Genomic DNA, 15,917 nt, shown 5'->3' on the forward strand with positions numbered 1-15,917 from the left:
AGTGTTGATTTTGTATCCTGCAACTTTGATGAATTCATTCACTAGTTCTAAACATTTTGAGAGGTGGAATCTTGGGGTTTTCTACATATAAGATCATATCATCTGTGAACAGAGATAATTTCATTTCTTCCTTTCCAATTGGAATGTTTTTGTTTTTTCTTTGCCTAATTGCTCTGGCTAGGACTTCCAGTACTGTGTTGAATAGAAGTGGTGGGAGTGGGCATCCTTACCTTGTTTCTGACCTTAGAAGAAAAACTTACAGTTTTAGACTATTGAGTATGATGTTGGCTGTGGGTTTGCCTGGCTTTTTGATTCAATTTCTCCTTAAAAAATCCTGTCTTTTACCACCTTTGTGACCGCAAAGACCAAAGAATATTGGCCAAAATACCATTCTACAACATTCCGCAGTCCTTTTTCTCCTTCATCTCTCACATACTTTTTTGTTGTTGTTTTGTTTTTTGAGACGGAGTCTCGCTCTGTTGCCCAGGCTGGAGTGCAGTGGCATGATCTCAGCTCACTGCAACCTCCGCCTCCTGGGTTCAAGCGATTCTCCTGCCTCAGCCTCTTGAGTAGCTGGGATTACAGGCATACGCCACCACGCCTGGCTAATTTTTTATTTTTATTAGAGACAGGGTTTCACTATGTTGGTCAGGCTGGTCTCAAACTTCTGACCTCGTGATCCCCCTGCCTCGGCCTCCCAAAATGCTGGGATTACAGGCATGAGCCACTGCACCCGGCCTGTTTTGTTTTGTTTTTGCTCCCATATGTCTGCACATGCAGCTACCTGTTTCTGGAATGTCATTCCTTCCCCTCTATAGCTATCTGTGAACTTTAATTCTCAAGTCTCAAATGCCACATGTAGTAAGCTTCTCCTGACTGTACTCTTACCTCTGTCCTCAGTGGGTCAGGCTGATATGGATTTTCATGCCTTCAATGCGGCAGTAGATCTGGCCTTGGTCCCAGTGGAATTATCACTAAATTGGGATTTTTCATAGAATGCTGGGCTCAGCTGAAACTCCAGTTTGTAATGTCTGAGAAGTCTTTCAAAGTTAGTCCTGTCACCCAGTTCTTATCATTAAAAGATCATATTTTGCTGCTTTTGTACCTTGAGCAAACCATCCAACCCCAAGGCATCAGAGGCCTTTGTCCTCTTTGGCATCAGAACTCTATTATTATTATTCTCCTTTTTCCTGTTTGTCACTCTCACCCCTCCCATTTGGATAGGCTATCGTGATTATGCCATGCTTTCACAGCTGTTATTATTTTATTCATTCTTCATAATAACCCTGTGAGGCAGAGAGGGGTGTTGTTTTTGCCAGCTGAGGAGCCTGCAATCTCACCTGACTGAAGACATGAGACAGGCCTAACTTCCTCAGGCTCTGGTTAAATCCTGGGGCTAGCTTATGAGACTTACCGTGGAACCAGAAATGACCTTCCCTCCTCAAGAAATGGCAGTAATGAAGATGCTATCAGCTACTGCTGAACCCAGTGACCAGGGGGACCCAGTGGCCAGGGGCTGGATACCACTATCACATCTGCCAACTTTAGTCACAGACATTCAACATTTCTGCTTCCTGTTGCCAGATAGTGTCCACTGATTACAGGGTATTTCAGGGTATTTGCGGGGAAGATAAGAGCTCTACTGAACTAACTGACAGGCCTGTTGCTCCTGGCTTAATAGACTCAGATACCAACCAATTCCCTTCTCTCATCTCAGCACTCTTCCCAGTGTTCACCACACTCTAGACCTGCTGGCCTTCATTTGGGTTTCTTGACTAAACCATTCTCCTTTCAGGCTGATCCTTCTGTCTGGAAGGCTCTTCCCCCATTTTTTTTGCCCAGTTAACTGCAACTCATCCATCAGGATCCAGACTCACTGACATTTTCTCATTTGAAGCCTTCCCTGATCCCAACAGACCAGCAAGTTCACCAGTGTATACTCTCATATCAACCCCTACTTTTCCTTTGTAGCACTTAGCAGGATAACTCTTAGAAAGCAATGACTAAGTGTCAGCCATGACTGAGCTAGCCCTAAATAAAAGAACACAGTCCATGCAGCCAGAACAAATTTAAAAATATTCCGCACACTTTATTTGTACATTTTGAACACTATAGAAACATTTAGTTTCCCATGAGACTTCTTAGAATTCCCCCTTCATCCCTTTCCCATCCAATGTTTTCACATACTGTAGCAGCGCTTTTTTTTTTTTCAACGACTGCCCTTTCCCTGCAAAAAACTCTGCAATGTGGTCCTCTTTCCTTCTTCCTTTCTTCTTAATTCTCCACTGAAACAAAACAAAACAAAACAAAACAAAACAAAACAAAACAAAACAGGTCTGGGAAGGCAGGACCCTCCTTGGAAAGCAGGGGAGGGGAAGAATCTGAATAGGCCAAGACAGAATCTTCTCTGGTGGACAGGAGAAGGAAACATTTTTTTGGGGGACATTATCGTGTTACTGCTGCTTGGTTATCTAATGTTACATAACCATCCTTTCCAAAACTTAGTGCCATAAAACAACTACTGTTTTTTTGTTTTTGTTTTTGAGATGGAGTCTCGCTCTGTCTCCCAGGCTGGAGTGCAGTGACGTAATCTCGGGTCACTGCAATCACCGCCTCCCAGGTTCAAGGAATTCTCTGCCTCAGCCTCCCAAGTAGCTGGGATTACAGGTGCCCGCCACCACTCCCAGCTAAATTTTGTATTTTTAGTAGAGACAGGGTTTCACCATCTTGGCCAGGCTGGTCTTGAACTCCTGACCTTGTGATCCACCCGCCTCAGCCTCCCAAAGTGTTGGGATTACAGGCGTGAGCCACGGCGCCCGGCCCTACTATTTTATTATACTCATGATCCAGAGGATTGGAGTTTGGGCAGGGCAGAGCAGGAATGGCTTGTCTTTGCTTCCCAGTGTTGGAGGTCTCAGCTGGGTTGGCTCAAATGGCTGGAGATGGCAAGAACATATGACATTGTCATATGTCTGGGGCTTCGGTTTTGCTCCATGTAGCGTCTACTGGGTCTAGAATGTCCCAGGTAGCTCCTTTCCTCCTTTCCTAACATATCTTATTTGTGGGCTTGTGTGGCTGAAACAGCTGGGGGTTGGCCAGCATTATTCTCTCTCTCCATGCAGTCTTTCCATGTGGCTTTAGCTTCTTACAGTATGGAAGGAAGTTTCCAAGAGGGAGCAACCCAAGAGTGAAAATTCCAAGAAATCCAGGTGAAAAGTTATACGGTTTTTTACAACCTAGCTTTAGAAGTCCCTGTTCTGCCACATTCTATTGCTCAAACAAGTCAGGAAGTTTACCCATATTCCAGAGGAGGGGAATTAGACTTCCTTGATGTGTGTCTATAGGAAGGAATAGAATGAACAGCACAGGCTACCACAATTCATGTCCCTTTCATGGTATTGGCTTGAAGTCCAGGATCTCATATAAATTAGGGTCAGGTGTGAATGAGGCTCCTTGTTTGCAATCTTCTCTTGATCAGAAGAGCCACAAACTAGAGACAAGTTATTTGTGTCTCTTGCCTGTGTTAGGGGTCCCCCACCCAAGGTTGAATGATTCGCTACAAAGACTCACAGGACTCAGCAAATAGTCATATTCATGGCTAAGATTTACTGCAACAAGAAGACACAGAGCAAAGTGGCCAGGCATGGTGGCTCTCACCTGTAATCGCAGCACTTTGGGAGGTCGACGTGGGTGGATCACTTGAGCTCAGGAGTTCAAGACCAGCCCAGGCAACATGGCAAAACCCTGTCTCTACAAAAAATGTAAACATTAACTGGGCGTGGTGGTATGCGCCTGTAGTCCCAGCTAATCGGGAGGCTGAAGTGGGAGAATCACTTGAACCCGGGAGGCAGAGCTTGCAGTGAGCCGAGATCGCATCACTGCACTCCAGCCTGGGTGACAGAGCACTCCAGCCTGGGCAACAGAGCGAGATTCATCTCAAAAAACAAAACAAAACAAAACAAAACAAAACAAAACAAAACAAAACAAAACAAAAGGCTAACCTTGGAAGCAGACCTTTCTGTCTTTTTTCTTTTTTAGAGACTGGTTCTTGCTCTATTGCTCAGGCTGGAGTGCAGTGGTGCAATCATGGCTCACTGTAGCCTCAAACTTCTGGGCTCAAGTGATACCCCTGCCTCAGCCTCTTAAGTAGCTGGGGCTACAGGCATGCACCACCATGCCTGGCTAGTTTTCTACTTTTACTTTTTTTGAGGTAGGATCTCATTTCACCCAGGCTGGAGTGCAGCGGTGCAATCACAGCTCACTGGAGCCTTGACCTCCTGGGCTCATGAGATCCTCCCATCTCAGCCTCCTGAGTAGCTGGGACCATAGTTATGCACCACCATGCTCAGCTAAATTTTTTTTTTATTTGTAGAGATGAGGTCTCATTATGTTGCCCAGGTGGTCTCAAACTCTTGGGCTCAAGTGATCTTCTGTCCTGGCCTTCAAAGTGCTGCGGTTACAGTCATGAAACACCATGCCTGGCCTAAGCAGACCCTTCTAAGGATAAGTAGTCAGGCTTGCTATGGTTAACTCTATTTTGCACACTGAACAACATGTAATGGTGATATAAAGACAGCAAAATTATATCAAATACTCCCATTGAAAAAGGTGAAGGAAGGGCCGGGTTCAGTGGCTCACACCTGTAATCCTAGCACTTTGGGAGGCTGAGGCAGGCGGATTGCCTGAGGTCAGGAGTTCAAGACCAGCCTAGGCAACACAGTGAAATCCCGTATCTACTAAAATACAAAAAATTAGCCAGGTGTGATGGCGTGTGCCTGTAATCCCAGCTATTCGGGAGGCTGAGACAGGAGAATCTCTTGAACCTGGGAGGTGGAGGTTGCAGTGAGCCGAGATCATGCCATTGCACTCCAGCATAGGTGACAGAGTGAGACTCCCTATCAAAAAAAAAAAAAAAAAAAAAGAAAAAGAAAAAAGAAAAAGGTGGAAGGGCCAGGCATGATAGCTCACGCCTATAATCCTTGCACTTTGGGAGGCTGAGGTGGGTGGATTGCCTGATCTCAGGAGTTCAAGACCAGCCTGGCAACACGGTGAAACCCTGTCTCTACTAAAAATACAAAAAATTAGCTGGGCATGGTGGCGTGGGCCTGTAGTCCCAGCTATTTGGGTGGCTGAGGGAGGAGAATCGCTTGAACCTAGGAGGCAGAGGTTGCAGTGAGCCAAGATCATGCCACTGCACTCCAGCCTGGGGGCACAAAGTGAGACTGTCTCAAAAAAAAAAAAAAAAAAAAAAAAAGAAAAAGAAAAAGGAAAAGGTGGAGGGAGGAAGAATGAGAGGCACATAGCAGTTACTGGCTCATAGCAATTCTGAAATCCATCCAGGCACATATTTCTAGTTCCTTGACTAAGGCCTAGTCCTGCTCCAAGGGAGTTTTTCTCTGTGATTCTTGGCTCTTCCCTTTGGACTCTTGGTTCTGCATTTAGCTTTGCTTCCTTTTCCATAAAAAATAACCTGTGTTTGCAAATAAGTTGCCTTTTCAGCCTGCTTCCTCTCTATATAAAGTTGGGTGCCATAAGGTCTCTTTTCATTTTGAACTATCTGTTCTTTTCAGTTCAAGTTCATGGTGCTTCTACCAATATAATTCTCTTAAAAACATTGTGAGTTTTCTATTAATAGCATTGAGGTTCACTCTATTAGACAAAAGCCACACTCTAAAGTCTTTTAAGAGACAGGGTCTTGCTCTGTCACCCAGGCTGGAGTGCAGTGGCATGATCTAGCTGACTGCAGCCTTGACCTCCTAGGCTCAAGCAATCTTCTTACCTCAGCCTCCAGAGTAGCTGGGACTACAGGTGCATGCCACCATGCCCAGCTAATAAGAAAAAATTTCTTTTGTAGAACTGGGGTTCTCGCTATGTTGGCCAGGCTGGTCTTAAACTCCTGGACTCAAGTGATCCATCCACCTCAGCCTTCGAAAGTGTTGGGATTATAGGCCTGAGCCACCACGTCTGGCCACCTAAAGTCTTTAAAGGCTGTTTTCTCTCTTCCTTGGACTTACAATCAAGGTACTCTGAGATAATGCTCTTAAAATTCCTGAAGCCTTTTTATCTAATTGGGAATGTCTATGAAGCATGCCCTTCAATCTTACAGCTGTTTCCTGAGCTGAAAAAAGCCCTTGAGATTATTATTGTTTACTTTTATTTTTATAGCAACCAGGTCTCACTGTGTTGCCCAGGCTGGTCTTGAACTCCTGACCTCAAGTGGTTCTCCTGGCTTGGCCTCCCAAAGTGCTAGGATTACAGATGTGAGCCACCATGCCCAGCCCCTCAAGGTTATTTTTACCCAGAGGCCACACTTTACTTGAAGTGTATTGAATTTAATCTTTGCTATTAGGTCATCTCTTACTGTGAAAGTCTTTTTGTTGGGAGATAATAGAGGTTAGAAACAGGTTTATTTTTGACCTAGCAAGTCTTGACTTTTTAATATTATAAGTGCTGCTTTAAAATTAAACAATTCCTTAGTTCAACTTTCTTGTATTTTGTCTTAAACAAATAGAAGACTCCACTTGGCAATTTCAACACTCTGACTGGAAACTTCCCTAGCCAAATCCATGAGATACAAGATCATTAACTGCGCTTTCTAATTTTCATGAGATACCCTTTCTTTCCTTTTTTTTGTTGAGATGTGTCTCACTATGTGGCGCAGGCTGGCCTTGAACTCCTGTGCTCATATGATCCTCCTGCCTCAGCCTCCTGAGTAGCTGGGTCTATAGGTGCACACCACATACTCACTACTCTTTCTGTTTTTTACATTACCTCAGTCAACGGCGCTGCCAAACTTTCTGCCACTATATGACAGGAGTCGCGTTTTATCCAACTGTATTAGTTTGCTAAGGGTGCCATAACAAGGTACCACAAACAGGGTGGTTTAAACAACAGAACCGGTGACTTAGACTACAGAAATTTATCATGTCACAGTTCCGTTTTTTTGTGTGTGTTTGTTTGTTTGAGACAGAGTCTCACTCTGTTACCCAGGCTGGGGTGCAGTGGCTCAATCTCAGCTCACTGCAACCTCTGCCTGCCAGGTTCAAGCGATTCTCGTGGCTTAGCCTCCCAAGTAGCTGGGATTACAGGCACGTGACACCATACCCAGCTAATTTTTTGTATTTTAGTAGAGACAGGGTTTTGCCATGTTGGCCAGGCTGGTCTTGAACTCCTGGCCTCAAGTGACCCACCTGCCTTGGCCTCCCAAAGTGCTGGGATTACAGGCATGAACCACTGCCCCTGGCAATCTCACAGTTCTGGACTAGATGTCCAAGATCAAGGTGTTGGTTGGGTTGATCCTGCCTAAGAGCTGTGAGCAATAATCTGTCCCATGTTTCTCTCCTAGATTCTCGTGGTTTGCTTGCTGGCAGCAATGTCTGGCATTCTTTGGCTTGTAGATCCATCACTCTGATCTCTGTCTTCAGGCTGGCATGGTGTTCTTTGTGTGTGTGTGTTTGTGTCCAAAATTTGGACGCCAGTCATAATGGATTAGGACCCAACCTAATGACATCATTTTAAGTGAACTACCTCTATAAAGACCCTATCTTCAAATATGATTACATTCTGGCTGGGTGCAGTGGCTCATGCCTGTAATCCCAGTGCTTGGGAAGGCTGAAGTGGGAGGATCCTTTGAGGCCAGGAGTTTGAGACCAGTGTGGACAACATAGCAAGACCCTGTCTCTACAAAAAAAGTAAAAAAATTAGCTGGGCATGGTGGTATGTGCCTATAATCCTATGTACTTGGGAGGCGGAGGCAGGAGGATCACTTGAGCACAGGAGTTCAAGGTTACAGCGAGCTATGATTGTACCACTCTACCCCAGCCTGGGTGACAGAGTGAGATCCTGTCGCTAAAAAAACCCCAAAACAAGAGCAAATAAGATCACATTCTGAGGTACTGGGAGTTAGAATTTCAATATGAATATTGGTGGGGACACAAGTCAACTCAAAGCACCGACCTTCAATAGCAATTCCCTCACTGTCCTTCAAGACTTCACTTGAGGTCCTTTTGGCTTCCGCCCACCCCTGTCCAAAGCCAATGACACATGTTTTTCTTTCTTTTTTTTTTTTTTGAGACAGAGTCTCGCTCTGTCACCCAGGCTGGAGTGCAGTGGTGCGATCTCCGCTCACTGCAAGCTCCGCCTCTCAGGTTCACGCCATTCTCCTGCCTCAGCCTCCCGAGTAGCTGGGACTACAGGCGCCCGCCACCACGCCCGGCTAATTTTTTGTATATTTAGTAGAGACAGTGTTTCACCATGTTAGCCAGGATGGTCTTGATCTCCTGACCTCGTGATCCGCCTGCCTCAGCCTCCCAAAGTGCTGGGATTACAGGCGTGAGCCACCGCGCCCGGCCAACACATGCTTTTCATTGTTGCAGTGTCTAACTTCACCAGTTTTATTGTCAGTTATGGGCTGATCAGGGAAGTGGCCACCACTATGGAATACAGGCTTTATTCTGAGAATTGGATACAATACAATTGCAGGAGAAGCTAGGGAAGAAAAGGTCTGAAAGGAGATGGCTGGGCAATCAGAAAAGTCACTAACCAGAGATCACAAAGGAAAGCTGACGAATGAGTACATGGAAGGCTGTTCCCTCTGCATCCAGCAATGGGCCTGAAGTTTATGATAGGTCATCAGGGCTAGCAATCAGGAAGAAAAGTTGGATTGCATTGAGGGAGAGTGAGGACAAACTAGAATCCACAGGACAAACTGGAACCCACGAAGACAAAATGGAACTCACAGCTATCTTTCACATTGATGAGCATGCGATATGTAGCATAAGCTAATGCCTTTACCATGGAACTACACGTGCCTCGCGCCAAGGCTTGGAGACACTGAAATAGAAAATTTGGGGGGAGTTGAAGGAGCTGTGGGCCAGTTAATGCTCTGTACCAACAAAGTATGTTAGCGGATCAGTAACCACTCTACGATCTGCAGCGGCATGTGATATTTACATCAACCTTCAGAACACAAGGGCTGCTGCTTCCAAATCTTACATAAATCTTACCTGCTCCTTCCAAACTTACACGAAATTCTTCTGTAGTGAATCCTATCCTGGACCCACATTGGGAAGGGACATTTGAGGAACTAGATTTCAACTTACCTAATTGACACAGTACAAACATCAGTGACTGTCAGATACCATGATGCTGATGCTGTGTCTTATACATACTACCCTCTCATTTAAACTTCATACCAGTCTTGCAAAATAGATGTCATCTGGAAAGACCTCATCAAAAAAATAAAAATTAAAAAAAGAGGCCGGGTGCGGTGGCTGACACCTGTAATCCCAGCACTTTGAGAGGCCGAGGCAGGGTGGATCACGAGGTCAGGAGTTCAAGACCAGCCTGGCCAAGATGCTGAAACCCCATCTCTACTAAATATACAAAAATTAGCTGGGCGTGGTGGCACGCGCTTGTAATCCCAGCTATTTCAGAGGCTGAGGCAGGAGAATTGCTTAAACCCAGGTGCCAGAGATTGCAGTGAGCCAAGATCAAGCCACTGCGCTCCAGCCTGGGTGACAGCAAGACTTCGTCTCAAAAAAAAAAAAAAAAGTTTCCTTTCGGCCGGAACCGCCATCTTCCAGTAATTCGCCAAAATGACGAACACAAAGGGAAAGAGGAGAGGCACCCGATATATGTTCTCTAGGCCTTTTAGAAAACATGGAGTTGTTCCTTTGGCCACATATATGCGAATCTATAAGAAAGCTGATATTGTAGACATCAAGGGAATGGGTAGTGTTCAAAAAGGAATGCCCCACAAGTGTTACCATGGCAAAACTGGAAGAGTCTACAATGTTACCCGGCATGCTGTTGGCATTGTTGTAAACAAACAAGGGCAAGATTCTTGCCAAGAGAATTAATGTGCGTATTGAACACATTAAGCACTCTAAGAGCCGAGATAGCTTCCTGAAACATGTGAAGGAAAATGATCAGAAAAAGAAAGACGCCAAAGAGAAAGGTACCTGGGTTCAACTAAAGCGCCAGCCTGCTCCACCCAGAGAAGCACACTTTGTGAGAACCAATGGGAAGGAGCCTGAGCTGCTGGAACCTATTCCCTATGAATTCATGGCATAATAGGTGTTAAAAAAAAAAATAATAAAGGACCTCTGGGCTGTAAAAAAAAAAAAAAAAAATTAAAAAAAGAAAAAAGAAGTGTTGCAAAATAAATATTAGCATTCTCATTTTACATATGAGGAAATGAAGCCTTATATTTACTCATAGATGAGTCAATGGGGAAGCCCGGATTCTTCCCGACATCTGTGTGGTAGCCATCTTCCAAGATGACCCCCATGATTCTTGCCCATTGGTACTCATACCCTTTTGTAGTTTCCCTCCCAAATCAAATAGATTTAACCTGAGCAATCAGTAGAGCATTGCAGAAATGATGGTGAATGACTTTTGATGGTGGATCATAACAGACATTGCAGCTTCCATCTTTCTCTTTCTTGAATCAATTGAAAGCCAGCTGACGTGTTGTAAGGATACTCAAGCAGCCTGAGGACAGGCCCATATACAGAGGAACTGAGGCCTTCTGTAAACGACCCATCCATGTGAGTGAACCACCTTGGAAATAGATTTTCCAGCACCAGCCTAGCCTTCAAATGACTACAGCCCTAAATTTTACTGCAACCTCCTGAGACACTTCAAGCCAGAACTATAGAGCTAAGTGGCTTCTAGATTCCTGACTTACAGAAAATATGAAATAATGTTTACTATAGTTTTAAGCTGCTAAATTTTGGGTTAATTGGTTACACAGCATTAGATTAATATAATCTGTTAGATTCTGAAGCACAACTCTTTTCTTTCTTTCTTATTTTCAATTTTTTTGTGGAGATGGGGTTTTGCTACATTGCCCAGGCTGGTCTTGAACTCCTGGCCTCAAGCAATCCTCCCACCCCAGTCTCTCAAAGTGTTGGGATTACAGGCAGGAGCCACTGCACCCAGGAAAAGCACAGCGCTTTCTATGACATCATGCTACTTTAAAATTTGTTTGGATAGGAAGGGCATGGTGGCTCACACCTGTAATCCCAGCACTTTGGGAGGCCAAGGAGGGCAGATCACTTGAGGCTGGGAGTTTGAGACCAACCTGGCCAACATGGCGAAACCCCATCTCTACTAAAAATAAAAAAATTAGCCAGGCGTGGTGGCTGGCGCCTGTAATCCCAGCTACTTGGGAGGTTGAGGCAGGAGAATTGCTTGAACCCGGGAGGCGGAGGTTGCAGTGAGCTGAGATCATACCGTTGCACTCCAGCCTGGGCAACAGAGTGAGACTCTGTCTCAAAAAAAAAAGAAAAAAAAAAAAAAGAAAAAAAATTCGTTTGGATTGTATGAATGAGGATGATGGGAGAAGTAGGAATTTGGAAGTCCACAATGTCCTGGTCTTGTCATAAAAAAAAAGGCTTTGAAATATGTTTGGTACTTCCAGATACTGAGAGAGAAGAAGGGTCATATAGTGGTTAAACTGAACCTTGAGAATTAGGAGGTTTTCTTCGTTTCTTTTTTCTTCTTCTTCTTTTTTTTTTTTTTTTGCTACTCAGGGTAAGCTGACTTCGCATGAATAAATCAGAGGTTAAACCATGTGTTTTTGCTGACTGGCAGACTTGGGCTGGAAATGGGGAAGATAAATGATAGAAATTAGATTCTGGTAGGGCAAGAAAAGTCCTGACAAATGGTGATGAAATGGGGTAGAACCTTCAGGACAGTCACAGTGAGGGGCTGGCCACCCTTTTGCTCCTGCCCCTTCTTTCGTCAGTGGGGCCGTCCTCTCCTCTTCCCCACCAGTTCCTTTTTGATCTCAAACTCACTGAAGAGGCTCCTTCTTGTTCTTCTCTTTCCAAATATCCCTTTCTTATGAAGATCTTTTCCTTTCTTAATAAGGCAAACATGTGCATTAAGGAACTTAAAAAAGCAAAACAAAACCAAACTTCATCTGAGAACCACCTCATTTTAAAAACTCTTGGTGTTTATTGTTCTCTCCAATTAGTCCAGGATTGGAGAGGAGAGGTACTGAGCCTGGCGATTTAATCAGACCTTAGTTAACCGGCAATAGTTATTATCCTAGGATGCTAGTACTGCAAGAACCCTTCCAGAACATCTGGTGCAACCCTGCTCTTTTTATACGGGATAATTTGAAGCCCAAAGAGATCAAGTGACCATTGTGACCACCGTGAACAGATATTAATTCAACAGCTGCAATCGAATACTTTTTTTTTTTTTTTGAGACGGAGTTTCACTCTTGTTGCCCAGGCTGGAGTGCAATGGCGCGATCTTGGTTCACTGCAACCTCCGCCTACCGGGTTCAAGCGATTCTCCTGCCTCAGCCTCCCGAGTAGCTGAGATTACAGGCATGTGCCACCACGCCCGGCTAATTTTGTATTTTTAGTAGAGACGGGGTTTCTTCATGTTGGCCAGGCTGGTCTCGAACCCCCGACCTCAGGTGATCCGCCCGCCTTGGCCTCCCAAAGGGCTGGGATTACAGGCGTGAGCCACCACGCCCGGCCGAACACGTTCTTTTAAATGGTCCATCTCTTTGGATTAGTAAAATGGGTGGAGTGATTTGGAATTGGCCCAGATCTCCTATTCTGCAAGCAGAGAAACACTACAGAGAGGCATTACCCAGGTCAAACCCCTCCTAAGATGTGAATTGAACAACAGCTAGGCGTTAGGAAGAAAATGCTGCCTGACCCTGACTTCTAAACTCCCCTTAAACCTCGTCTCTGTGTCCCTAGAACCCAAGATAGAGTATGCATGAATAAACTTTTGCGAAATGAACCAACAAACTTCCCTCGAGGTCCTTTCTGCCTCCCCGCCGCCCTGCATCTCCCCGACTTGGGACTGCGCTATCATTTCAGTCCTGGTCTGGGGACTTTTCGGGGTCTTCTTTGGCCTTCTCAGACAGTGACTCCGTTCCCAGGACAGGACCAGTGATCCCTTTTTCACTGCGGGGCGCTGGGAGGAGGCGGGTAGGCTGCTCACCTAATCTCTCGGGTTTTTCCTCAAGACGCGGTCATTTGTGTGAGGTGTTGTACTCGAGCACCCAAAATGGCCCGAACTGGTCTGGGAAACATTAGGGAGATGTGTTTACCGTCCTGGCTGACACTGAAGGCCAAGCATTCTTGCCACCAGGCGTGGCTTGACTCGCAGAACCCACACTCTGGCGGCTGTGGGCGCGGCACCGGACAGGCGCCGGCAGCAGGGCGGGGCCTGGCGGGGGCGGGGCCTGGCGGGTCAGGTGACTGCGCGGCGGGCTGTGGCTGCGGAGGTTGAGGGGCGTCCGAGGCGCGGAGGGGCTGGCTGGGCAGGAGGGGTTGGCGGGGCAGCAGGGCCGCGGCCATGGGGAGCTTGAAGGAGGAGCTGCTCAAAGCCATCTGGCACGCCTTCATCGCACTCGACCAGGACCACAGCGGCAAGGTCTCCAAGTCCCAGCTCAAGGTGGGCGCCTCCTGACCCGGCCCCCCACCCGACCCTCCCCGGCGCTCTCTGTACTTCCCTTGGGTGGAAGCGGGACCTGGCGGGCCGTGACCGCAGGGCGGGGCGGGTCGGAATGCGCCCGGTAGGCCCGCTTGGGGCGGAGTGGGTCTGAGACCGGGATTTGGTGTTTACTGCCTCCCCCTTGCCTTTGGGCCATGCCCTCGGTTGGATGTGTTAGTTCCCGCGGGTCTCCCAGGGACTGGGAAGGGTGGCGGGCATAAGGCTGGGGTGAAGTCTGTGAGGGCCAAGTGTGATTCCTTCTTGGCGTTGGAGAGCGGGGGGCAGAAAGTGGATTCTGAGGCGGCAATGGGAAGCTCCCTTACACAGCCTTCCCAGAATTTTCCTCTTACTCCAGGAGAGGAAGGGACTTGCCCAAGGTCGCTGGGCAGAACCTTCTGCAGCCCACAGCCCCACACCAGGACAGTCCTCAAAACGGCTAGCTGCCCCGGAGGCGACAGGGCAGTCCGGAGGCGCAGAAATGCCCCGAAGCCCGGCCTCCAGGGTCCTTCTCCTTTGGGAGGCTTTTTGACTTGGGAAGACCTTCTGCCCAGCGTCTTTTAAGTTTGGAACTAGTGGACGGGGTGTACTGTGTCCCACAGGGACCTTAGTTCCGGGTGAGGAGCGCTGATCTTTCTGGCACCCTGCAAAAGCGACTGCTTTTTCAGAGTCGTTATTGTGACTGCCAGAGACCCTAGAGTATAGGGTATAAATAAAGGGATGCTTGTAAATTGAGTAACCCCAAGCAGGGAAATTGGCATTCAGCCAGCAGAAATTGGCAGCTTCTTCAAAGTATAAAATATAGAAACAGACAAGAAAAGCTATTCATAGGCATTTAAAAATATACATATTTTAGATCCGAATGTCCGGTTTTCTTAGCCCCTTCTGGGAATAAATTCTGAAGATTGGGTTTGTTTTGTATATTTTTGTACAGTAATCCCGTTCTTATGAGTAGTGGCTTTTATGCCAGTAGGACTTAACATTCTCCTTGTCTTCCTTTTGCCTCTCCTTTCTTTTTCTCACTGATAGAATCATAGTCTGGAAGGGTCCATGGAGATCATCCACGTAATTTTTATTTTACTTTATTTTTAAATATGAACATACAGTAAAATTGACTTTTGGTGTACAGTTCTATGAATTTCAACATATGTATAGATTTATATAACTATCACCACAACCATGGCTTCCTCAGTTCCATCATCCTAAAAAACTCCCTGATGTTGCCCTGCCTCCACCCCAACTGTCGGCAACCATTGATCTTTCCTAACTGCTATAGTTTTACCTTTTCCGAAGTGCCATGTAAATGGAGTCATATAGTTTGTAACTGTTGAAACTGATTTCTTTTACCCAGCAGAATGCCTTAGAGATTAATCCATTTTGTTGTGTGTACCAATAATTTTTTAAATTGCTAAGTAATATTCTATTGCATGGATGTATGGTAGGTTTTAGCCATGCATCCTTGAGAATTTGTGTTATTTCCAGTTCGGGGGAGTTATGAGTAGGTCTACATTTTACTTTTATTTTTACTTTTAACTTACCTATGCCATTTTATTTAAAGTAAGTTTTTAATAAATAGATGTAGCTGGGTCTTATTTTTTTATTCATTCTGACAATCTCTGTCTTTTAATTGGTATATTTAGGCCATTTACATTTAATGTAATTATTGATATGGTTTGATTTAGGGCTACCATTTTATTATAATTTGGTTTCTGCTTTTTTTTTTTTCCTCTCTTTTTCTTCCATCTTTGGGATTATTTGAATATGCTTTAGTTTTTTGTTTTTTGTTTTTTTTTTTTGAGACACAGTCTTGCTCTGTTGCCCAGGCTGGAGTGCAGTGGTGTGATCTCGGCTCACTGCAACGTCTGTCTCGTAGGTTCTAGAGATTCTCGTGCCTCAGCCTCCCAAGTAGCTGGGATTGCAGGTGTGCGTCACCACAACTAGCTAATTTTTGTATTTTTAGTAGAAACAGGGTTTCACCGTGTTGGCCAGGCTGGTCTTGAACTCCTGAGCTCAGGTGATCTGCCCTCCTTGGTTTCATGAAGTGCTAGGATTACAAGTGTGACCCACTGTGCCTGGCCAATATTCCATTTTAATAGAGTTTTTAACTATATTTCTTCGTGTAGGTTTTTTTAGTACTTGCTCTAGGAGTTAGAATATCCATCCCTAACTTTTCATAGTGTACTTAGAGTTAATATTTTACCACTTTAAGGAGAATGTAGAAAACTTATCACCATATAGGTCCCTTTACTCTCACTGCTTTATGTTGTAATTGTCATATTTATTAATCTACATACATTGAAATCCCCATCAGACAATATTAAATTTTTTGCTTTCAACCATCATTTCTCTTTTAAAGATCTTAAGAGGAGAAGAAAATTTTATTCTTTTTTTCCAGATATTCCCAGATGACCTCTTAATTTTTTTTTTTTTTTTTTTTTTTTGAGCCAGAG

At 45.3% G+C, this 15,917-nt stretch overlaps 1 protein-coding gene and 1 pseudogene across 2 annotated transcripts in view; both read left to right on the forward strand.

Annotated features, from left to right (window-relative positions):
* Window positions 1–9,470: 9,470 nt before the first annotated feature.
* On the forward strand, window positions 9,471–10,270 carry LOC106635237 (large ribosomal subunit protein eL21-like; annotated as a pseudogene).
* A 2,923-nt stretch (window positions 10,271–13,193) lies between these two features.
* Window positions 13,194–15,917, forward strand: part of SWAP70 (switching B cell complex subunit SWAP70) — an 87,506-nt gene continuing 84,782 nt past the window's right edge. The window contains exon 1 of one of the 2 annotated variants that reach the window (XM_003818145.5): window positions 13,194–13,431. In XM_003818145.5, coding sequence (XP_003818193.1) covers window positions 13,333–13,431 — 99 coding nt within the window. In that variant the 5' untranslated portion in view covers window positions 13,194–13,332. The remainder of the gene's footprint in view (window positions 13,432–15,917) is intronic. The other variant, XM_003818146.6, reaches the window with a different exon arrangement.

This window comes from Pan paniscus, chromosome 9 (assembly GCF_029289425.2).
Source record: "Pan paniscus chromosome 9, NHGRI_mPanPan1-v2.0_pri, whole genome shotgun sequence".
Lineage (NCBI taxonomy): Eukaryota > Metazoa > Chordata > Mammalia > Primates > Hominidae > Pan > Pan paniscus.